Raw genomic sequence first — 24,406 nt, forward strand, 5'->3', positions numbered from 1 at the left:
AGAGAAGGAGTAGAAGTTGTTTTAGTCTGCAACCAATGTGGGACATGGAAACTCCTCTAAGAAGAGACGCATTGCTGCCACCACATGGTCACACCAGGAATTTCTAGAGGGTCAAGTCCAAACTTCCAGCTAAATTTTTTTCAGAAACCCAGAGGGACACTGCCCCTGCCCCTATCCAGGCTGACCCACCAGCAGCCAATCAGAGGCTCAGTGTGGGGGCGCTCAGCCAATCACGTTCTCAGGGGACTGGGCGGCAGCCTGTGGGTGGGTGGGGGGCAGAGTCGGGTCATCTGGACAGAGGCCCCCGGGAGGCCTGTGCAGGACCCTGTGGGGAGAAGCAGGAGCCCTGGGAGCCACAGAGGAGAGAGAGGAGAGACGGGAAAGACAGGAGATCCGAGAAAACGGGCGCATCCTGCAGGGGCAGCAGGAGCAGTGAGCACCGGGGCCGCACCCGGTCATGGTCCCGTGGACACACAGCGCGGGCCACGGGCCCCGAGACCTGTTCCTGCCCGTCAGGATGGGCCTGTCCCCGTGCATCTGTTAGAAGGACCCTCGTCCTGCAGAAGAAAGACGGACACAGACGCAGACGCCGGAGTCCAGCCTTTTATTACTCTTTGAGTCACCAACAAGGGAGAGACAGTGCAGGACAGGGATCTGCCGGTGGGGACGTTCCTGCTGCGCCGGACAGCGGCCTGGGATGGAGTCAGTTGAGAGTCCCCTGAGGAGAGAGAGCGGGTCGCCTTGTCACAGGAACAAGAGTCCCACCCGGGCCGCCACCCTAGCCGAGCTCCAGCCCTTCCCCCCAGAGATGCAACCATCCCTGCGGCCTGGGGCTCCCTAGGAACTTTGGGGCTCACACACTGAGGTCCAGATGGGCTGCGGGGTCCCCCACCTGTACTACCTAAAATGAGCCCGAAGGGTCAATCAGGGTGACCGAGAGGTCAGGGTGTCGGGTTCGAGGTTCTTACCACAATCCTGCTACAGTCTGATCCGCATTACAGTGCAGGATGCTAACGACGCAGTAAGACCGTTAAGATGACACGGGTAAAAATAAGGACCGCACCCCAAATATTTTCTACGACCTGCAGCACGAAGCAGATGGTCACCAGCATGAGGCTCCGGCCACCACGCAGAAACCCGCAGACATCACCCAGGAGGGACCAGCTGACCCGTGTCCTCTTCAGTGGAACCTCGGGGGAGCAGAGAGGCCGGGAGAGGCTCCCAAGGGGGCAGGACCCTGGGGAGAAGGAGGTGCTGCCCGGCGGGGAGCAGCAGAGGGAGAGGAGCCATGGGTGTCTGCTGTGGACACTCGGGAGGGACACGCGGGCCTGGGGCTGACACAGGCGGAGGAAGTCGACAAGGGGCACTGTGAGGAAGAGGGGAGTGCCTGAAAGTCTCGGTCGGGGCTGGCCAATCAGGAGCCCCGGAGTTGGGGGGATGCTGAGGCACCAGAAATAATCCTATCCAGGTGCTCAGCCCCTTGAAACCCCAGTGGGCACTCAGGCCCATCTGCTGAACAAGGGCTGGGACTATTTGTTCCTCCAGAGATGAAGCTCTCACTGCAGTTATCACCCAGGTATAATCAGGGAGAGGGTCCTGGAGTAGAAATGGATCTTGGCAGAGGTGGGAACCCAACATGATGCAGGAGACAGAGGATGTTCTCTGGGGTGAGTGTTCTGAGCAGAGCAGTAGTCACCCTGAGGTGGCCCCTGTCCTCCCAGGTGTAGCAGGAAGCCTTAGAGACCTGGCAGTAACAGCAGGACCTGAATGTTACAGAACCTGTTTGTCTTGGCCACCTAGCAACCCACTTAATAAATCTCCTATGCTCCCACTCACAGCGGGAAGACTGAAGTCACAGAGTAAAGGACTGGCCCAAAGTTACACAGTGATGTTTCTCAGGGCACTCAGTGTATCAGAGAGAGGGTAATAACATCCTAAACAGGGACCAAAGAGAATATCGCAAAGGAGAACACAGAGCAGATGTATGTGGCATTGGGTATTTCGGTCAAGGAAGAGAAGAATCCAACCACACTCCAGGGGTAAGATGAAATGGTTCAGGGCAAAGACAGCTGCCTTGCAAGGGCAAGACCACATGTACTACAGCACCACAACTAAAGGATTGACCCGAGTGTGTGTGTGTGTGTGTGTGTGTGTGTGTGTGTGTGTGTGTTCACAGCATCTTTCAGACAAGCTCATAGAGACTGTTAACAACACAGTTGTGGTGCTCTGGACAAAAGCCACCCATCAGAGTGGCCCGAGAAAACTCATGGGTTGAGGGTAGCACCCAACTGTGACACTGACAGGTAGACACTGAGCCTGAGTGAGGGGCAAGGGGATGCCGGAGCCGTGGGCAGTGCCTGTGGCCCCAAACCGCCTCCTCTGCCGGGTCACGTTCCCCCCAACTCCTCTACTCCTGTTTTCTGTCCAGTCCACACCTACTGTTGCTCTGCCTGCCCCTGAGATGCCAGGGGTGCAGCCCAGGGTCTCCCGCATGCCAGGCATGTGCTCTGCCTCTTCACCCACAGCCCGGCCCCTCCTCTGCCTAATCCTCACAGCCCCGTACCCTGGGCAGCTTGGCTCCCTTGGCAGGGTGAGGTTCAAGCCAAAAGCAAAACTGTTCTCCACTGTGGGACAATCTCTCACTACCTCCTTCTGAGACAGTCAAGGCCTCTGTGGCAGTTGACCTAGGTCAGAACCCACCTATAGGGCAAGGCTTGAGTTTTGATGATACCTTGAGCACAGTGGGCCTTTGTTTTTCTATCTGTGTAATGGGTGAGAGAAACTGCTTCTCATCAGTGGGTCCACTCAGCCCATCTCAGAGCTGAGCTGGTGCTCCACACCTCCCACCCTGATGGTGACATCTGGGCAGGAGGACAGTGGCTCTCTGTCTGGCTCATGGGCAGATATCTGCCTGGCCTAGCACGGTCAGTGGGGACTTTCTTGGGATGAGAGAATGGGCTGAGGACGCACCTGGTCGGACATGGGTTCTCCATAGCGCAATTCCATGACGAAATGCTCACAGTTCTCGCGGGTGAGACTATAGTGGCTCTCCTTCCCCTCCTGCGCCAAGGCCTTTTGGACGATCTCCTCAGGAGATCGCACTCGGCGCTTACCATCAAGTTTGTTATTGACCTGGTACACACACCCCTCAGCCACCTTCAACAGCAGCTCCTTCTTCACCACGGCTTGGATGCCCAGGACAGATGCCGCCAAGAACACTTTCCCACTCGAAATCTCATTGTCTATGGAGTCACAAGAGAGAACTCAGGGTCAACTCTGCACAAATGCCAGGGAGTCCAATAGCCCAAGTAAGCCACCGCATGGCCCCTGTCCCCACAGAAGGGATGAACCCAGAAGGGCTGACACCTATCAACTTTGACTCACAACAGGACCCAGTGGGCCTGGGCTCTAGCGAGGGCTTTGGAGTCCCCGGTCTGTCTTCCCCTCATTTCTTTTCAAGGGGACAGAAGGAAGCTGGAAGGAGACCGGGACTCCCACACAGACATGTGCTCCTCCCTGACCCAGGCCCCCCTGGGTCCATAAGAACACTACTGGTTCTTATGTAGAGACCTGTTGCTAGAACTATCACATGAAGCTGGATGACACGGGTACAGAGCCAAGGTGGCCAAAACCAGCTCCTAGTCCTGGCCCAACATTCAACTAGCTTGTGGCCAGTCACCAACCCTGCACCACCCTGAACCCCAGCTGGAAGGCCTCAGTAGGTCCCAGCAGAAGGTCCATGGCAGGAGATGTCCACACTCCCCAGGGTCAAGTTCCCCGATTCTCCTCTAAAGACGCCCCAGGAGAGCAGCTGGGCTGGTGCCAGTGTCTGGCTCAGCTGCTCTAGGGGTTTTGTGTGCAAGAGGGGGGTTTCCGTTGTCCTTCACTATTGATTATCCCCAAAGGCCAATTCCACACTGTCAGGCCAGGCTCCCTCAAGCTGCAGGAGCAGGCGGGTCACAGGAGAGCCCAGAGGAGAGAATCTGCCCCTGCTGACATCTCACCTGGCCACGAGGGGAATTTCAGGCACAAGACAAACATGGGCACCGAGTTTGGTAGGGAGGGTATGGGACTAGCATTAGAGCCCCCACCCCTCATGGGGCAACTGTAGCCTCGTCCCGGGACACTCTAGAAATATTCTGGGTTCTGGAGATGGACCGTGGTTGGGGCGCAGGCTCGGTGTGCACTGACCCTCTTCCTTAGGGGCACCACATGGTCCGGAGCAAAGCCGGGTGTGACCAGAGCACTGCAGGATCTGAGCAGCACCAGAGCCTCGGGACCAGAGGAACCCCGGGCAGAGGGGCCGGAGAATTGTGGTGGGGACTCAGTTCTCCTACACACAGATCCAGAAGCCCCCCTAACATTTATACCAAGGATTCATCCTTATGCACGAAAGCACAGTCTGTTCATCTCTCTGCCTCAATATATATGACCTCAAAATTCTCCTTCGGATCATCCCTCCCCTGCTGCATAGTCTTCTAACTCTTTTCCTAACCTCTTCCACCACCCCTCTCTCCACCCCTTCCAGGCTCCCAAGCATCCCCTCATCTCTCCCTTCCTCTTTTCCCAGCTCACCCCAATGTGCTTCTTCACTCTCTCCTGTAGGGGGCACCCTGCTCCTAGAGAGATTCTGGACCAAAGTTAGAAGAGTGGGGGCTTATTACCCACCCTCCCACGAAGTGAAAATCTATTTATGTAAAAACAAAAGAAACTTATGTGGGAATATTGATTGGGGATCCAATAACTAGGTCAAAACTCTAAGCCAAGAGGCTGAAAAGAGGGTATTGACTCAGCCCTGCCAAAGCCACCCCTGCCCCTCTCTGCTGCCAGTCCACCCCAGGGTGCTCCTTATTGAGTTTCAGAGGATGCAGCTGAGCAGAGAGAGGGGACCCAGGGACACTCACATTGGCCGGGCCATGCTCCTTCTGAGACCCTTGACAGTGCTGAGTATTGGGGGAGCCCCTTCTTCCATCCCCTCTGTCCCTCCAGATCAGCAGCTATAGAGGAGATGGGCGTGAGAGGGACCTGTCCTCTAAAGGGCCTGAGTGGCCCCAATGTCTAAAGAGATGTGTCTACCTCATGTCCAGGAACTTCTGGCTACAGATCAGCAGCTGATGGGCCTACAGGGAACAACCCTGGTCATTCAGCCTTGGTGGTTATGCCCGCCAGCCAGACCTGCAGGAGACACTAGCACAGTGTGACCCGAACCCCACAGTCACCTCAGCCTGTCCTCTACAGAGACCCAGTCCTTACCTCCTTGAGTCAAATGGACCACGTAACCGTCTCCCACATACACGGCCCAGTGTTGATATCTCAGTGCAGCAGGGGTGAATCTCCCACCATGGAAAATCTCAACCAGGTCTCCGGGTTTGGGCTGAGGACCGATTCTTTTCTGAAAAAGGAAAACAGAGACAGAAAGAAGTGAGTCCTTAACAGGGAAGGTTCTATAACATTCTACAAGTACCACACCTGCAAGAAGTCCAGCCCAGCCACAGATGCCCAATATTCCCCCTGCAGGATATGACGAGGTGGAAGCTCCCCTCACCAAGAGAGTAGACTCCTTCCCTGGGGTTGCTTGACAGGGAATGAGGCTTTGGGGACAGAGAGACAGGGTTCCCAGAAGAGCCATGAGAGTGGGCTCACAGGGAGGGGTGCATAGTGGGCGGGAGCCCCATCCCTGCACGGAGCAGGTCTATATCAGCGAGGGAGGCCTTGTCAACAGGCGGTCTAGACGCTCCCCCAGGCTATCATCCCCCCATTTGCTGGTTCCGGGGTGACCTCGTATTCCCACCCCCAGGCCAGCCTGCGGACACTGAGCTCAGGCCCTGCCCACGTGGGCCTCACTCCTGGGAATCAGAGCTGCCCCACAGAGGAGGGGACTCAGGGTCGGGAAAGGCAGGAGCCTGTCAGCCCCTCCCCCGGGAGAGACGCCGAGACTGTATCTGAGTGTTTCCCCTCCGTGCTCTCCGAGACCCCCATAAACACAGGGACCAGCCCGGGGCAGCTGCAATCTGGGTCCAGGCAAGAGGCAGACAGGGAAGCCCAGGGCGAGCTGGAGAGCTTGGGGGGCTGTGCCACTATGGAGCGGCATGAGCAGAGAGACTATGCCCTTGTCCCCTGCAGAATGGGGGTCCCTTCGCAGGAGTCTCTGGCGGTGTCCTCGGTCTGGCCACCCCTGCTGCCGCTGCCTCAGCTGGGCTGAGTGCCCTGAGCAGGGGCTGCACTGCTGGACTGGGGTGGGCACCACCCTCTGAGGCTCAGGGAGAAACAATGGGACAAGATCTTGATTCCAAGGAGTCAGAGTCAACGTCAGGGCAGCAGAAAGATGGAACCAGCACTGGACCCCTGAACTAGTATCAGGCCAATTTTCTGATTTTTAAAATAACGGTCTCTGGAGACTTACAGAGGTCATTTTCTTCTCGGTGAGAGTCACTGCCTTTGGTTCAGCCTTAGTTGCAGAGTTTTAATTTCCTTCAACCGTTCCCAGGTGCACCTGTGTCATAAATGACGCGCATCAAAGTTCACACCAAAACTGCTCTGTGTCCCACAGGCAGGGTCGTGCCCAGAAGGCACAGAGACTAAGGGGTTAAGCAGAGAGGACATCGGGGTTCAAGGTCAGAGTTAAAAGGGGTAGAGGGTGAGTTAGAGTGGAGATCTTACCTTTCAATTTCCATACACAGAGCTTCAAACGAATGATTATTAGGGAAAAGGCTGAGTCCTACATGTAATCGTTCATCCCTCCTAGTCATGTTCCTGATAGAAACTGCCCCATTTGGCCTTTACCTCATCCAATCTCTCTTCAACCAGGAGAGGACCCGTTCTGCCGCTGTGACAAGAGCCGTCCACCCTAGGTGACCGGCATCCAAACTGGGGGAGACGGGTGGGGGGGGAGAGGGGCAGGGATCAGGCCTTTTGCTGGAAATGTCTTAAATGATTCCAGACCAGGCAGTGTGGGGAAACGACCAAAAACACACAAAGGGGACAAGAAACACAAAGGACAGTGAGTGTAGCATTATAGCACTGTCATCCCATTCATCGATTTGATGGAGTGGGCACAGTGACGTCTCCATTGTGAGACCTGTTGTTACCGTTTTTGGCATACTGAATACACCATGGGGAGCATGCCAGGCTCTGCCATGCAGGCTGGATACTCTAGGTAGCTTGCCAGGCTCTCTGAGAGGGAACGAGGAATCAAACCCGGGTCAGCCACGTGCAAGGCAAACACCCTACCCGCTGTGCTATCGCTCCACCCCAGGACAGTGACAAGAATGGAAAAAACCAAAAGGGAAAACACAGAACTGCTTAGAGATGGACTCCATCTGGGATATAGCCATGAGTGGGTTCTAGCGCACTTTGAAGTTCCTTGACCACTCCAGAGAATGCCGAAGTGCTGACCCCAAACAGACCTGTTAGCCCAGTCAGGCATTTCCTCAGGATTGGACTCCGGACACCAGGTCAGGGGGGAACCTATTCCTGAGGCAGGAGCAGAGCAGCTGAATGGGTACCCCGGGATGCAGGAAGCAAAGAAGGCCAGGTTTGGATGTGTGGGCAGGGCCGCTCTCCTGACTCTACCCCTTGGATCATCTTTCTGGGCCCCTCCCAGTCTGTTCCACTGACACAGAGCAGGGACAGAGGAGGGGGATGGAGGGGTGCTCCCTGAGCCGCCATCCTGCCCCACCCAGGTCAAGCAGCTCTGGCACCATCACCCCTAGGAACGTCCCCAAAGTCCCCACTCACTGAACTGCCCTATCAGGGTCGGATGCCTGTGGGGTCTCAGGCAATGCCCCTGGCCCAGGACGTGGTCCCGCACAGACCCTGAGTTTGCATGGATGATGTTATTATTGGGAGGAGGGTACTGAGGCCGTTGCCTCGAGGCCCCGGAGTGTTCTCACAGGCTGACCAGCTCAGAGGGCTCAGGAGCTGCGTCAGCAGGAACTCCAGCGCTCTGGACCGAGGATCCAGCAGCTGGACCGTCCAGGGTCCAAAGACTGTGTGCCCAGCAGCAATCCGGCAGGGCTAAGTCCCCCTCAGGCCGAGTCTGTGACCATCTTGGACCCCAGACCCGGCATGGCCCAGCAGCAACATTAGGAGATTCCTGCTTGAGACACTGCAGGTGGCCTCAGGGGGCTGAGAGCTGAGGAAAGCCCATCTCAGAGCAGAGAGAATATCAGGTTGCCTGCACTGCAGAGACATGGAACAGCCTGGCTGAGCACCATTTAGGGCAGTGTCCCTGAGCACTCAGCCCAGGATGAAGGGAGTTGAGTGGGATGCGAATGAAGACCTGCCTGGGTAGATGGGGGTTGGTCTCGGGGGGCCACTGCCCTGACCTGCCTAGGTAGGGGCCGGGTGGGCCTCATCTCCAGGGGTCTGCACTCCAAGGGTGAGAGTGAATAGTGCTTTGGGGTCTGGGGGGTTCCTCTCAGCTCCTGACGTCTCTTTCACCAACCTCCTATCACACCCTCCTCTTCTCCCGCTCCCTCCAGAAATGCCTCCTCTGGCCCTGATGTCCCACTTGCAGCCGCCCTCTAGGTCTCCAACCCAGGAATCCAGGACATTTGTCTCTCCCTCATGGGACAGCAGCTCCCAAGTCCCTCTTTCCAGCGACATTTTGATGTTGATGTTGCTCTGTGAAGGCAGGGGGAGGACACCCCCCAACCCTCTTTCTTCTCTAATTCACCCCCAAAGGGGCCAACAGGCCAGCGCCCACCCGCACCTGAAACCACAGGGAACATTCCTCTCTGACACTGTGTCCCCAAGACCAAGCAGCCAGAGTGACAGAGGCTGGGGACCGATGGGAAATGAATTCGGGCCTGGCCTGGATAAGGAACTGGAAGAGACGTGCAGGTGGGCAGGAGGTGAAAGAACGGGGAAGACAGACAGGTGCACACAGGAGCCCCATGAGCCATCCCGAGGGGACCTGGCCTATGTGAGTGAGTGTCAGCACTGTCCCTGGCTCACAGGGATGGAGAAGGACTCAGATGCCTCCACGGGTCCTGGGAAGGGAAGGGCCCAGCGGGTGCCCACTAGGTCCAGGCCTGAGCCCTGATGGCATCTGTGGAGGGTAACGGGGGAGAGGGGGTAAGGAGGGGAAAGGCCCCTGCCTCTACAAACGTCACTAGGGACTGGACCAACCAACCACACCCACACAGCGAGACTTCGCATCTCCACCTGGGAGCAGGGAGAAGCTCTGTGCCTGTCCCGGGGCCCTGAGGGCATCGCCCTTGTTTAAGGCGTTTGGAGCAGCCTCTGTTTCTCTCGTCAGGAATGGCAGCCCAAACATCAAGATGAAAGAACTGACCATTGACCACATCCTCGGGGCCACCCTGATGCCAGCAAGGGGTAAGGGTCACCCTGGAGAGGATCCTCCCAGGATGGGAGATGCATGCTAAAAGTAGACTATAGACTGAACATGATTGCCACTCACTGCAAACCACACCACCCAAAGGGAGAGAGAGAACAAAAGGGAATTGCCTGCTACAGAGGCAGGGTGGGATGGGGGGTCGGGGGGTGGGAGGGATACTGGGATCAGTTGTGGTGGAAAATGGTCATTGGTGGAGGGACTCAATCATTGTATAATTGAAACCCAAGTACAAAAATTTGTAAGTCTACAACTGTACCTCATGGTGTCTCATAACAATTTTTTTTTAAAAAAAAGGGTCATCCTGGACTCTGGGGGTCAGAGCTCCAGGACACCATGCAGCCAGATGTTATGTCGAGGTCTGATGAGTCCATCATGCCTTCCACAGGACAGTGGTCACCCTGAGCCATGGATACAACATCACTTCTCGGGACAGTCATGATGCCCTAAGACACAGACCTCCCAGGGACTGGGCTGTTGTCAAGGAAGGGGCCTGTGTGTGGAGCCCTTGATTGATGTCCAAAGCACCCACAGACTCTCTGAACACCTTGGAATGGGTGGGGGAGCTTCCGCCACCCAGACACCACTGCAATTCCCAGGGAAGGGCCGTGAGGGAAGGGCGAACTCTCAGCCCTCACTCCACTAGGCTAGGCCTAGCTTCTGGAAAATAGGACAAAGATCTGATCAACTCGGAGAAAACACAGACAGAGAGAAGCTTTAGGGGCTCTGTGCCCCCTCACATCATCAGCTGATATTACACACACACACATACACACACACTCACACAAACTCACAAACGCTCACACACTCACACACTGACACACACAAAACACACACCTTTCACTTAGCTCCAAGGACATCCTGGGGCTGACCTCTTTCCTTGAGACTTTTCCAGAAATGTGTCAGGTGCAGCCCCTAGACATATTTGCAAAAGGGTGATGCAAAGGAAGAGGAGCACCCCATTTCTGATCAGGGCACCAAACCCACGGGCATAGCCCCATATTGCCTGAGAAGCTCCCCAGCTCCCACTCTGCACCACGAGCATTGCAGACGTGGTCTCCTGGGGGATGCAGGGGTCTTATGGGACAGGGTGGTCAGTGCTCCCCCCACAGGGTCGGGCAGGAGCTGCTGGGAGTCTGGACGGAGCGGAAGTGAGCCCTTGGCTGTCGGAGAGAAAACGTGGACCTGTTTCCTTCTGCTCGCTCCTCTCCACACCTTTATGTACACCGTCAAGGCCTGAACCACATGCCCTGACTCTGGCTGCAGCGTGGCATCGCCTGGCCGCCGTCAGCCAATCAGGAGCCGAACTTCGTGGTGCTGACCCAATCAGATTTCCTCTGAGAAACTTGGGCTGGAAACCATGATCTGAGACATGGAGGCGCCAGGAACAGGTGTGGCAGGAGAGATAGAAGCGACAGGAAGATAGGAGGGCGGAGAAAATGGGCCAAATCCTGGGCCCGGAACGCCGTGTAGATGGGTGAAGACGTGGAGTAGACTGGGGTGGGAATATGGTGTAGACTGGGGTAGGAAAACGGAGTAGGCTGAGGTGGGGGCACGGTGTAGACTGGTGTGGGGACACGTAGACTGGAGACTGGGGTCAGGACATGGCGTAGACTGGGGTCGGGACACTGGCAGCACTGGACATGGTGTACACTGGGTTCGGGATACAGTGTAGACTGGGGGCAGAATACACTATAGACTCGTGTCGGGACACAGTGTAGACTGGTGTCGGGACACAGTGTAGACTATGGTAAGGACAGGGTGTAGTACACATGTATCAGCACCAGCAAGGGGACCCTGGTTCCTGTTCTTGTCCATGGGGGGCATCTCCCCTGCCGTGTGTGTGGGTAAAATGAACCACATTGACCAGAACTAATCCCAATGACACAGTCCGGCTCCCCGGACGCGACTGCTTATTGCTCTTCTTGGCATCCAACCCTGACCCTCTCTGCTGCCAGCCCCCAGGGTGCTTCTTATTGAGCTTCAGAGGATGCAGCTGAGCAGAGAGAGGAGACCCAGGGACATTCACATTCACCGGACTATGCTCCATCTGAGCCCTTGGCAGTACTGAGTGTTGGGGGAGCCCTTTCTTCCTGTCCTCCCTGTCCCTGAAGATCAGCAGCTATACAGGAGATGGGCATGGGAGGGCTCTGTCCTCTAAAGGAGCTGAGAGACCCCCAATGTCCAAAGAGATGTATCTACCTCATGTCCAGGAACTTCTGGTTACAGATCAGCAGCTGATGGGCCTACAGGGGACAGCCCTGGTCATTCGGCCTTGGTGCCTATACCCGCCGGCCAGGCCTATAGTGGACACCAGCACAGTGTGACCCGAACCCACAGTCACCTCAGCCCGTCCTCTAGAGACCCAGTCCTTACCTCGGCCAGTCACATGGACCACATAACCGTCTCCCACATACACAGCCCAATGCTGATATCTCAGTGCGGGAGGGGCGAATTTCCCACCACAGAAAAATCTCAACCAGGTCTCCGGGTTTGGGCTGAGGACTGATTCTGTTCTGCGAATTAAAACAGAGACAGGAAGAAGTGAATCCGTAACAGGGAAGGTTCTAAAGCGTTCTACAAGTACCATACCTGCAAGGGGTGCAACCTGTAGGATAACGTTGTTTTGTCCTTTCTCCCTTGTCACAAGGAACTCAGTTTATTACAGTGCTCCTGAGGCACTTCCATTCCATTGTGTTTATCTGTAACCACTTCTATGCTCTCCTCCCCAACCAGTTAATCAGCTTTTCCCCTAATTATATTCTGTTAATTTGTAAGGTCAGATCCTTCTAGGACACTGAAATTGTATTATAAGTTAATATTGGACAAGGAGAGGAGAAACACACCCAGGGGATTCCGTTCTAGGGTGGGTTGTCCTGCTGAGAGAGTATCTGTCCTAGCAGCAGCTACCCCTAGGGAAAGAACTTTACCCCTTTTGATTGTGACCACACCTATGTGTAAGCCCCAACCCCTCATGCTTTGGAATTTAACTGGATTGTAATTGTGGGTGGGGGATCAGAATCCAGACTCCAGAAAGAGGAGAAAAGGAATCAGGATCCAGATTCCAGAGCCAGAAGGAGAATGAAGGGGGATGGAGGAGGAGAATGAAGTAGCATGGAGGAGGAAGAAGCAGAAGGAAAATCAGAGGAGAATGGAGATGGAAATGGAATAAACTGCAACTGACATCAACCAGCCTGGACCTCATTTCCTTCCTTTGCCTGCCCATCGCCATCGACCTCTCTGGAGTGGGGGAAGTGGAATCCATCCGGGATATTGCAGTGAGCGGGTCCTAGTGCCCTCTGAAGTTCCTTCGCCCCGCTAGAGAATGTCAAAGTGCAGGCCCCAAATAGCCCCATTAGGAGTTCAGACATTTCCTCAGGATTGGACTCCAAGCACCAGGTCAGGGGGAGATTGTTCCTGAGGCAGGAGAAGAGCAGCTTGAGGGGGGACCCCGGAGTGCAGGAAGCAAAGAAGGAGTCCCGGTTTGGTGTGGGGACAGGGCCGCTCTCCTGACTCTACCACTTGGATCATCTTTCTGGGCCCCTCCCAGTGTGTCCCACTGACACAGAACAGGACAGACGAGGGGGGTGGGGAGGTCCTCCCTGAGCCGCCATCCTAATCCGCCCAAGCCAAGCAACTCTGGCACTGTCGTCCCTAGGAATGTTCCCACAGTTCCCACTAACTGATGGAGGGGGGGTCAGATGGGGGTCGGGTCCTGTGGGGTCTCTGGCAGTATCCCTGGCACAGGACGTGGTGTTGTGCAGACCCTGAGGTTCTGGGGACGTTGGAGTCCGAGGCATTAAGGCCACACCCAGAGCTGCTCTGAAGCCTTGAGACATGGCTAGAGCCACGGCCAACCCACTGCTGACCCTGCACACAGCTGTACCTCACCCGGACACTCCCTCCCACCCGAACCCACCAGTCTCATAACACAGTGTCCTGGACACTTACCTAGGCTGCGTCCTGCCTCCAAGTTATCTGCTGCCCAGTCCTCAGGGTCTAAAACAGCGTACTTCTGTTTCACTTTCACAAGAAGTTTCACTTTCTCTCTGACCCTTTGAAACATATTAACATTTTCAATTCCACATCTAGCACTTCCTGTCAAAGCTTCCATTTCTTTCTCGAAGGAGGGCAGGCCCCGTCCTATGGGCACATGAACCTGGAAATGAGCCAGAGAGAGGAGATATCGGACATCAGAGCCTGAGTGGAAGATGTTGTGGTGGTCGAGGTCATGGCAGAGGCCAAAGTCACCCCATCTGGGGTCTGGACACTGTCGCGAGGACACAGCACTTGACTCAGATGCAGCCGACCCAGTTCCACCAGACTCTGTCCATCGTCTCCTGGGCACCACCAGAAGGGACCCCTGAGCCCAGAGCAGGAGGGGCCCAACCCCTATCCATCCACCCAATGTGCAAGGAGAGGAGGGGAGGGAGAGAAGGGACAGGCAGGAGGGAGGGAGGGAGAGAGGGGAGAGTCTGGGCAGGGAGATAGGTGCAGCAAGGAGCCTCACACTCAGTCCCCAAACTGCCCGCCCTGAGCAGGTCAAACCTCACAGGTCTGGGCCGATGCTGGACACGGCCTAGAGACACTTTCCCCATCCCGCACACCTGGACGGTCCCAGCCACCGGCAGGCCTGTACCGGGGACAGTTGCTGCCAGTTAAGAGGTTTATTCAGGTGCCAGCAGCCTGAGAAGACAAGACACCCCCCCACCACCACCACCACTCAAAGCACTGGTCTTTGGGCAGTTTGTGGTTATTACATCTGGGAGAAGAAGCAGCAAAGGCAAATGGGGAGGTGGGAAAGGAGCAGTGAGCCGGGAACTCAGATGCATGATGAAGATCACAGTGATGCTGCTGCTGCTGCTAATGATGATGATGACGATGATGATGATGATGATGATGATGATGATGATGAAGACAATGATGGTTTGAGAAATCTCTGGCCCACCCTGTCGTTAAGAAGCACAGCTGACCCTCGGTGAAGCACTGCCCCTCACCCCATGACGGCAGGGGACACCCGTTCTTGGTTCTTTCCATTAGGGAAAGGAGCCTGTTGCCCCTAAGCCCACAGGCCATGGGCACGTTTCTTAGCCATGGAGAAAGGCTGAGCCGAGGGTGAAGATGTGAAGGAGTGACAGCTCTGTCGGGACAGGAGGGGTCTCTGGCGCCTGTGTACCTGCACCCACACAGGAAGAGAGCTGCCTGCTACCCAGAAGTCAGGAGAGCCCAGGCCACTCGCCCCCTCTGGTCCACGCCCCAGAAACACACACCCAGACCCAGTGGAAACCCAACTCAGTCCTGCCTGGTGAGGAGGGAGAATATAGGTCCCAGGTGACTCCCCACCAACCCCCAAATTCTTTCCTCTCACACATCCCTAGCATGGACCCCCCCAGCAAAGACCCCCACAGCAGAGACCTCCATAGTAGAGCCCCCCCCCCCCCCACTGCAGAGTCCCTCCACAGCTGTCACAGCTGCCAGGACCTGCCGTGGTGAACAGGCTGAGGCAGGGTTTCCCTGGAGGATTAGACAGTGAGATGGAAAAAAGAGACAGAGCAGGGGTGCAGCACTGGGCTCCGCACCGGTTCTGGCTTCCTTTCACTCTCCACATGCAGAGATTCAAACCAGTGATTATTAGGGAAAGGACTGAGTCCTACAGGTAATCGCTCATCCTTCCTAGTCATGTTCCTGAGAGCAACTGCCCTGTCCTGCCTTTGCCCTCATCCAATCTCTCTTCACCAGGAAGACCCGCTCTGCCACAGTGACAAGAGCCACTCCCCCTAGGTGAGCAGCATCTAAACTGGAGACCGAGGGGTCCCAGCATCAGGCATTTTGTTGGAAATGTCTTAAATGATTCCAGACCAGGCAGTGTAGGGAAAGGACTAGAACCATACAGAGGAGGACAAGAAACCCAAAGGATAGTGACAAGAAACAGAAAACCCAAAGGGTAAACACAGAACTGCTTAGAGATGTAATTCATCCATATATCACAGTGAGCAGGTCCTATCACCCTTTGAAGTTCATTCACCCTCTCTAGGGAATGCGGAAGTGCTGACCTCAAACAGCCCCTTGAACCTTCGGGCTCCTCTGCAGGACTGGACCCGGGAAGCAAACGTGAAACTACCCAGAAGGTCGGGGTGCGGGTGGGGGCATGCGCAGGAGCCCGGCTGCTCCCTGGGACATGTATCTTTCTCCCCACCTCCAATCCACCCCAAAACACTGAGCTCCGTGCACCACCAGGCATGGCACATAAACCCAAAGAAAAATATCCCACCACATGGGGGCCAGAGGACCAGCTCAGGAATGGCGGCCATGAGAGTTGGGCAAGGCCCTGAGTCAATCCTGGGCCCTGGGCGGCCCTGAGCACTGCCAGAGCAGCCCCTCCCACAGTGGGATCACAACTTCCACAATAAAAACGACCCAACAGCCCAGCCTCGGAGCACACCTTCTAAGGTGCCCTTGGTGGGTGCAAACAGGTGGACCCGTGTCAGGAGCAGGGCAGTGGGGAGTGGAAACACTTCCTGTGCCCAAGGAGGCCTCAGCCCGAGGTTCACTTCCTGCAGCTTTGGTTGGTTGTTCTAGAAACCAGGACACCATGAGCTCCCATTTATGATGGGTTTCCAGAAGTTGCTATTTCTCTAAAGTGAAGGTTCTGGACTCAGACTCCCCAGGGGTCAAGTGCAACTGCTCTGGGCCGTCTCCACCCAGAGATCCGGCTCCAGCATTTGGAGAGTTGGGGTCACTCACTTTTCCTTCTGACCAATGGTTGCAAAGCTTCAGTAGGAGATTTCAGGGGTGCTGGGGCAAGTCAAGGGGAGCCTATTCCTGAGGCAGGAGCAGAGCAGCTGAATGGGTACCCCGGGATGCAGGAAGCAAAGAAGGCCAGGTTTGGATGTGGGGGCAGGGCCGCTCTCCTGACTCTACCCCCTTGGATCATCTTTCTGGGCCTCTCCCAGTGTGTCCCACTGACACAGAGCAGGGACAGAGGAGGGGGATGAGGGGGTCCTCCCTGAGTCGCCATCCTGCCATGCCCAGGCCAAGCAGCTCTGGCAGCGTCACCCCTAGGAATGTCCCCACAGTCCCCACACAATGAACTGCCCCACGGGGGTTGTGTCCCTGTGGGGTCTCGGGCAGTACCCCTGGCCCAGGACGTGGTTCCGCACAGACCCTGAGGTCCGGGGACGATGGTACTCTCAGGTCTGAGACACGGCTGGAGCCATGGCCAACCCACTCTGACCCTGCACACAGCTGCGCCTCACCGGACACTCTGTCCTGCCCAAACCTGCCAGTCTAACGGCACAGTTTCCTGGAAACTTACTGAGGCCGCTTTCCTGCCTTTGAGTTACCTGCTGCCCAGTGTTCATGGTCTAAGTACAGCGCACTTTGTTTCACTATCATAAAAGTTTCACTTTCTGTTTGACCCTCCCAGGCATGTAAACATTTTATTTTTGGGGGAGTGGGAGGGGTTGGTACTTGTTATTTTATTGAAGTCAAGGGACTTGCGCTTTGAAATTCAACGAAGTGATTTAGATAAAATTTGATCCTATAATCCTGGGTGAAGAGTAGATGATTTTTTTTAACTTTATTATTATTTTTTTATTTTTATTAGTGAAGCACGATGAAGTACAGTTGTAGATTTACAAATTTTTGTGTTTGGGTTTCAGTTATACAATGATCCAGTACCATCCTTCCACCAATGTCCATTCTCCATCATTTACCTTTTTTTTTTAATTTTTGTTAGTGAAACACCATGAGGAACAGTTGTAGATTTAAAAAGTTTTGTGCTTGGTTATAGACATAGAAAGATTACATTCATCTGGGGAACATAAAGTAACAAAATAGGAGACTCACACCCAAGAGTGGACAAGATTAGTACCAGGAGTTTTGCTCCATGGCTTGGAGGCCAGCCACACACTCTAGGGGAAAAGGGAGCTCAGATAAAGAAAGGAACACCAAATAAAGGGTGTTGGGAGGATCCTCTCAGGATGGGAGAAGCATGCTGAAAGTGAGTATAGACTAAACATGATTGCCACTCAATGCCTCTTTTGCAAAACATTTTAAATTCCACATCAAGCAGTTCCTGTAAAAGCTGCCATTTCCTTCTCCAAGCAGGGCAGGCCACGTCTTACTGGCACCTGGACCTGGAAATGAGTTAGAGAGAGGAGACATCGGACACCAGAGACTGAGTGGACGATGTAGTGGTGGTCGACGTCAGGGCAGACGCCAAAGTGACCCCGTCTGGGGGCTGGACACTGTCCAGGGGGGACAGCACTTGACTCGGATGCGGTCAATCCAGTTCCACTCAGACACTGTCCATGGTCCCCTGAGCAGCACCAGGAGGGACCCCTGAGCCCAGAGCAGGAGAGGCCCAACCCCCATCCCTCTGCCCAGTGTGCAGGGAGAGGAGGGGAGGGAGAAAAGGGAAAGCAGGAGGGAGAGACGGAGGGAGGGGAGAGTCTGGGCAGGGAGGGAAGTGCTGCAAGGAGCCCCACACTCAGTCCCTAAACTACCCGCCTTGAGCAAGACAAACTCACAGATCAGGGCTGATGTCAGTGTGATCTGGCCTCGGGGACACGTTCCCTATTCCAGTCCATACATTTATGTCCCTGACCACTGAAGACGTATACTGCAGGACGGTGCTTATTCAGTGCCAGCCGCCTGAGAAGACCTGCATCTCTGACTCAGTGTCACCCTCTGCCCTCTTGGTTCTATTTGGTTTGTTTTGCTTTTTAACTGTTTTCCTTTTTGCCATGCAGAGGTGCAGAGGTACAGTTATGGTGCTACTCCTGGCTCTGGTCTTGGGAGTTCAGCCAACAGTGATCCTGGAGGGACCCAACAAAACATTTCCACATTCCACTGAGCTCTCTGACTCTGGACTCGTCCTTGAATGCCATCCTGTCAATTACCTCTGGTGCATCTGTGCCACATTGGAACTGTGGCACAGCTCTATCTGTGCCACTTATACTTTTGGGGGTGGGGGGGAACCATTACTGGTTTTGGCATGTCGAATAAGCAGGCTGGATACAGTGACATTCCCCTTGACCCCCTCTCCCTCCTCCATACGCAGCTCAGGGACTGCTGTCTACATCCACAAGTCCAGAGGATGCTCTAAAGGCAGCTCTGAGTCAGGACACAGGGACACAAGAAGGAGGAGATGGCTCTCAGATGTGCCTTGGACTGTCCTAGGGCTCAGCCTCTGTGCAGCCCAGGATGTGGGTGCAGTGAAAGGTGCTCAGGCAGCCCCTTGCAGGGGACAGGGCGCAGAGAGCACCAGCAGCTGCCCCACTGCGCTGAGAAAGCCTGTTCCAGCCCCTCAGGGCCTGGTACCCTGGGGGGTGGAGGGGGGGCGCCGGGCTCATCCCTACCCTCTGCAGGTTTGGGGGAGAGGCTGCTCGTCCGGTTTGTCTCTTGGGCCTCCCTGCGTGGGACGGGGTATCCCAGACTCAGGTCTAGTGCTCTCTCCAAGGTCCTGAGAAGCCCTTCCACAAACATATTTGCCTTCACCCCTGTGAGACCGGAGTATGCTCAAGGGTGTGTAAACTCACACAAAAGGGGCACAGCACCCAGCGGCGGTGGCTCTATCTCTCCCGCCGCCCGCGTTCGGTAATCTCACCCTTCTCCCACCCCAGGGACGTCAATGGCGATGGTCAGGCGGAGAAAGAAAGCGAGGGCCAGGCTGGTTGGTATTAGTCGTGGTTTATTCTGATTCTCTCTCCATCTACACCAGTCTTCCTTCTCTGCCTCTGCTCCCCCTTCTTCCTCCACCATGCTACTTCATTCTCCTTCTCCATCCCCCTTCATCCTCCTTCTGTTCCTTCTGATCTCTGCTTCTTCCTTCTGATCCCCTTCTGAACCCCCAGCCCACTCCTACAGTCTAGTTAAATCCTCTCTCCATGAGGAATTGGGGGAACAACTACACATAGGTGCGGTCACAATCAATAGGAGTAGAAATCTTAGCCTCAGGGAAAGCCGCTCCAAGGACAGATCCTTTCTCAGCAGGAGGACCCACCCTAGAGCAGAATCCCAAGGGTGTGTCTCTCCTTTCCTTGTCCGACAAACATATAAGCATATATAATATAAATCATTTTGTATGGATACAGTAAGAAATATCTTAAACTTATAGAATTGCTCTCCTAGGGCCATCTCGATCTCAAACTACAGTGCTCAGGCCAGATAATCTTTCCCACCCCTAGCAGGATCCTAGTCTCGTCGTTACCTTTGGATCATGACAGCATTTGTCTATGATCAAACTCTTAACTTATAGTTAGGAATCGTGGCACTTTGGCCTGGCCCATTTCGATGCCAGGGTAGCTCACCGCTTGCCCTGGGTCCATTCAGTCCCTCGTCAGGACCCTGCTTTTGGGGTGTTAGGAACTAAGGGTAACTGAGGCTTGAGTAGAGAAAGCAGATGCCTGGGAGTGAATAATATTCAAAGCCAATCAAATCCTAAGTTACAAAGCATAATGTTAACGGTCTTCCTGTATCTATACAAAAAGGATATTGCTTTAAAGTAAACTGTTCATAAGGCATAAGGAGGAGAAAGGAAATATTTCACTTATACATATAAAATCATAGATTTCTGGGAAACTGACCTTACAAATTAACAGAGTCTGATTAAGGGGAAAGCTGATTAACTGGGTGGGGAGGAAAGCATAGGGAAGACTGTTTACAGATAAACACGATGGAATGGAAATGCCTCAGGAGCACTGTGATGGGTGTAGCCAGATAAACCTAAGCTTCTTGTGGAAGAAGGGCAAAACAATGACACACTACAAAAGGAGTCCTGTGTTGACTGTTGGCTCTCAGGTAGTGTTAAGCCCTGGACTATGGGTTCCCAAGAGGTGAGACGGACAGAAGGACGAACTCGATAATGCAGTAGCAGTAGGAGTTTTATTCCAGTGTACAGGGGTCAACTATCTCACCCACAGAGTGGTCTCTTGGTAGCGACCCCCACTTCTGGCAGCAAGCAGTTTATATAGGGTTTGATTACATGCTCGAGCGGGCCCAGTAACGTCTCCATTGGAGACTTTGTTGTTACTGTGTTTGGCATATCGAGTACTCTCGGTAGCTTGCCGGGCTCTCCGAGAGGGGTGGAGGAATCGAACTCGGGTCGGCCATGTTGGCCGCTTGTAAGGCGAACGCCCTACCCGCTGCAGTAAGTGCCTTATTGTTTGAAAGAAGTCTTACTTAGTCACCCAACAAAGGTGTTTTGGCAAGTATCTAGGGTAACAGAGGTCAGGCGATAGTTAAACAATAGTTTCCACAAGCGATTTATGATTACACATGCTACTCATTCTTTTTAGGGTTAACAAAAGGCAATTTCTGGGGCGTTTTGACTGGGGGATAGTGATTGACTGAGCCTACTTGCTGGGCCCAGGAACTTTCCAGGTGGGTTCAGGTTGGCTAGTTACACACTGTTTCATTGCTGGGAAACTGAAACTCTTTCAGTTCCTTACCAGATCGTGAGTCTTAGCTGATTTTGCTGATTTCTGCTCCCTGTCATGGCGTCAGTTTCGCCCTTACAGTGGGACAGGAAAATGGGGTTCCACAAATCAGTGTGGAGGTGAACCTAGTACCAGCGCTGTGCTGTGGAGGGCCGCTTTGCAGTAATGCTCAGGGTGGGGTTAGGGGAGGTGAGAGATGGTCAGGAAGAGGGATGATAAAGTGGGGAGATTGGATAACAAAGGCCACTTTTAATTATTTTTTAATTTGTTCGCAATAATTTATGACATTAAAATACTCTAACACCAATCCCAACACCATTACTCCTTTCTACTACCATTATGTTGAATTTTCCCAACCACAACCAAAACTTGCCCCAATTGCAGGCCCTAAATTACTTATTTTGTATTGTTTGCTATGGATAATCCGCTAAAAAAAATGATCCCAAAAAGCTTCTTTAGAAGAAAGTGTGTGAGGATTGTTGTATCTCCTGGGAGCCATTAAGTCCTTGTATAAGAGATTTAAGAACATGCTGTTACAGGTTGAGCTTCGTGTGCTAATGCATTTGTGTGTATATATATGTTGTGTATATATATATAATATATATATTTGTATATAAAGCACCATATCACTGTATCACTGTCATCCCGTTGTTCATTGATTTGCTTGAGCAGGCGCCAGTAACGTCTCCATTCGTCCCAGCCCTGAGATTTTAGTAGCCTGTTCTTACTCGTCCTTCCCAACGCTGCCATATTGGAAGTTCTTGCAGAGTCAGGGGAATGAGACCCATTATTGTTACTGTTTTTGGCATTTCAAACAAGCCACAGGTAGCTTGCCAGACTCTGCCGTGACTAGGAAAGCCTTTGTTGCTCCTTCCAGGAGCTTTGTATGAGCTCATGGTATATATATATCTGTATATCAATGGTATAGAGTATTTTGTATAAGAGATTTTTGCAGTTACATTTCAACATTTGCTCCAGGAATCCTAAATTGAATAGGGTGATACAGTTGGAGTTAAATTTTCAATTGGATAGTAATTTGGTGGTCCAGAGGCATCTCTGCAGTTTGTTGATCTCTTCTGAGATTTATTTGTGAGTTTCTGGTCATGACTATTAATGAGTTTATTTAGCCACAGAGACAGTTCATGGGTGTGACTGCCAAGCTTCTGGAAGCTCAGGGAGATGGATGGAGGTTGTCATCCCTGACTCCATGAGATCCTGGACATTTCAGTCACAAAATCCTCACACTGGAGTTTTTCAGCTGATTTCCCTCATGGATGAGGCTCGTTGTGGAGATTGGTCATGAGCATGGCAGCGAATAACTACTGGAGGTTTGCAGATACTGGGGCTTTGTTGGGGTGGGGCAGGGACACACCCACCCCCTCTTGGCTGCCCCGGATAAGACTCAGCCTGGTGTGGGGGCTGGAGGCATCTCTGCAACTTATTGATCTCTTCCGATTTTTATTTACGAGGCTCTGGGTCATGTCCATTAGTGAGCTTATATGGTGCGAGTGCAAAGACCACTTATACTTTTGGGGGGAACCATAGCCTACTAGAAGACTTGGGCTCTGGGACACATCAGGAAGAGACGGAGGAGGGATGTAGGGGATTCCCTGGGCTTTCTTCCTCATGACCTCCCAGGGAAGACTTGGCACCATTGAAAGTGAACCTATGGCACCTCATGCCCCAAAGCCAGTCATGAAACCTTTTGGAGATATGACAGAGGTTAATCTGTTCCAGCAAAACAGTCAACCCATGAACTCCACAAGGAGAAATCACTCAACCCCATCAAAAAATGGGGCGAGGAAATGAACAGAAACTTTCGCAAAGAAGAAATCCGAATGGCAAAAAGTCACATGAGAAAATGCTCTACATCACTAATCATCAGAGAGATGCAGATCAAAACAACAATGAGATATCATTTCACACTACAGAGACTGGCCCACATCCACAAGAACAAAAGCAACCAATGCTGGCGCGGATGTGGCGAGAAAGGGACCCTCCTTCACTGCTGGTGGGAATGCCAGCTGGTCCAACCCTTTTGGAAAACAGTGTGGACGATTCTCAAAACATTACAATTTGATCTCCCATTTGACCCAGCTATAGCACTCCTGGGAATATATCCCAGAGAGGCAAAAAGGTATAGTCGAAGTGACATCTGCAATTGTTTGTTCATTGCAGCACTCTTTACAATAGCCAGAATCTGGGAAAAACCTGAGTGCCCGAGAACAGATGACTGGTTAAAGAAACTTTGGTAAATTTACACAATGGAGTACTATGTAGCTGTTAGAAAAAATGAAGTCATGAAATTTACATACAAGTGGTACTACATGGAAAGTATCATGTTAAGCGAAATGAGTCAGAAAGAGCGGGATAGACACAGAAAGATTGCATTCATCTGGGAAACATAAAGCAACAAAAAGGGAGACTAACACCCAGGAATGGCTGAGATTAGTACCAGGAATTTTGCTCCATGACTTGAAGGCCAGCCACACGTGCTAGGTGAAAAGGAAGCTCAGATAGAGAAGAGAGCAACAAATAAAGGGTGTTGTGAGTACCCTCCCAGGGTGGGAGAGGCATGCTGAAAGTGGTCTATAGACCAAACATGATTGCCACTCAATGCCTCCCTTGCAAAACACAGTACCCAAAAGAAAAGAGAGAGAACAAGGGGGAATACCCTGCCACAGAGGCAGGGTGGGACGGGGGGTGGGGGGGTGGGGGGGATGCTGGGACCTGTGGTGGTGGGGGATGGGCACTGGTGGAGGGATGGGTACTTGATCATTGTATAACTGAAACTCAAGCACAAAAATTTGTAAGTCTATAACTGTACCTCATGGTGTTTCACTAATAAAAAAATTAAAAAGAAAAAAACAGTCAACCCAAGCTGTTCCTGTCCTGAGTTGGGGTTTTGAACTCGGTGAGAGAGTGACTGACCAGCCTGTGGGCAGCAGTGGGGCTCAGTGTCCCACAGATGGCTGAGCTGTCATGATCAAGGATCAGGTGACCAGGAAGCACTGGGGTATCTCTTGGGAGTCCTGAGCCCACATCCCCCACCCTCCTGTCCATGGTCAAGTACTGTTGCTGCCCAATGAGATCATTAGGATGAGTCCTTGGATGCTGCCCTGCAAGCAGGAAGCAGAACCAGGACCCCAATTTGCACTAAGTGGGCAAGCCTAAGCTTGTGAGTCTGATTGATCTGGAAAAGGCCAAACTGACCCTCCGTGGCCAGCAAGTTCCTGCAGTACAAAGAAGCAGCTTCCTTTTCTCACATATCTCAGACCTTCAGTTGTAAACATTCTCTGTATATCACATACCCCAGGTGTGAGGAAGTGGTGACATATAGAGCATAGTGCTCCACCATGTTTTCTTCTCTAGGAATTGTAACTGACCATGTTTTCCTTCCTGTAACTGATCATGTTTTCTTTCCAGGATATTGTAACGGTTTGCCTCTTAAAAGGGGCAAAATAAGATATACTTTGATTCATGCTCCGCCTGTACCTCTATTTCCTTGTTTTGATTTTTCCTACTCTATTGAATTTCATTGGACATAGTTACAATAAGACAGTAAATAAAAGGAGGCTGATAAGGCTGCTGCTCTTGGTTACAAGAT

General features: G+C 53.1%; 1 protein-coding gene across 2 annotated transcripts; it reads right to left on the minus strand.

Annotated features, from left to right (window-relative positions):
• Positions 1 to 596: 596 nt before the first annotated feature.
• LOC130039814 (phospholipase A and acyltransferase 3-like) lies at positions 597 to 11,869 on the minus strand. 2 transcript variants are annotated; one of them, XM_056131740.1, is made up of 6 exons: positions 11,735 to 11,869; positions 6,404 to 6,493; positions 5,254 to 5,392; positions 2,971 to 3,242; positions 969 to 1,082; positions 597 to 718 (listed from the first exon to the last, which is right to left on the minus strand). In XM_056131740.1, the coding sequence occupies exons 2-5, from the start codon at positions 6,410 to 6,412 to the stop codon at positions 1,011 to 1,013; spliced, it is 492 nt and encodes a 163-aa protein (XP_055987715.1). In that variant the 5' UTR covers positions 6,413 to 6,493; positions 11,735 to 11,869; the 3' UTR covers positions 597 to 718; positions 969 to 1,010. The 2 variants fall into 2 exon arrangements, with proteins under 2 accessions (XP_055987715.1, XP_055987716.1); XM_056131741.1 differs by lacking the exon at positions 969 to 1,082.
• Positions 11,870 to 24,406: the final 12,537 nt, after the last annotated feature.

This window comes from Sorex fumeus, unplaced genomic scaffold (assembly GCF_029834395.1).
Source record: "Sorex fumeus unplaced genomic scaffold, SorFum_2.1 ptg000093l, whole genome shotgun sequence".
In the NCBI taxonomy this organism is placed as follows: domain Eukaryota; kingdom Metazoa; phylum Chordata; class Mammalia; order Eulipotyphla; family Soricidae; genus Sorex; species Sorex fumeus.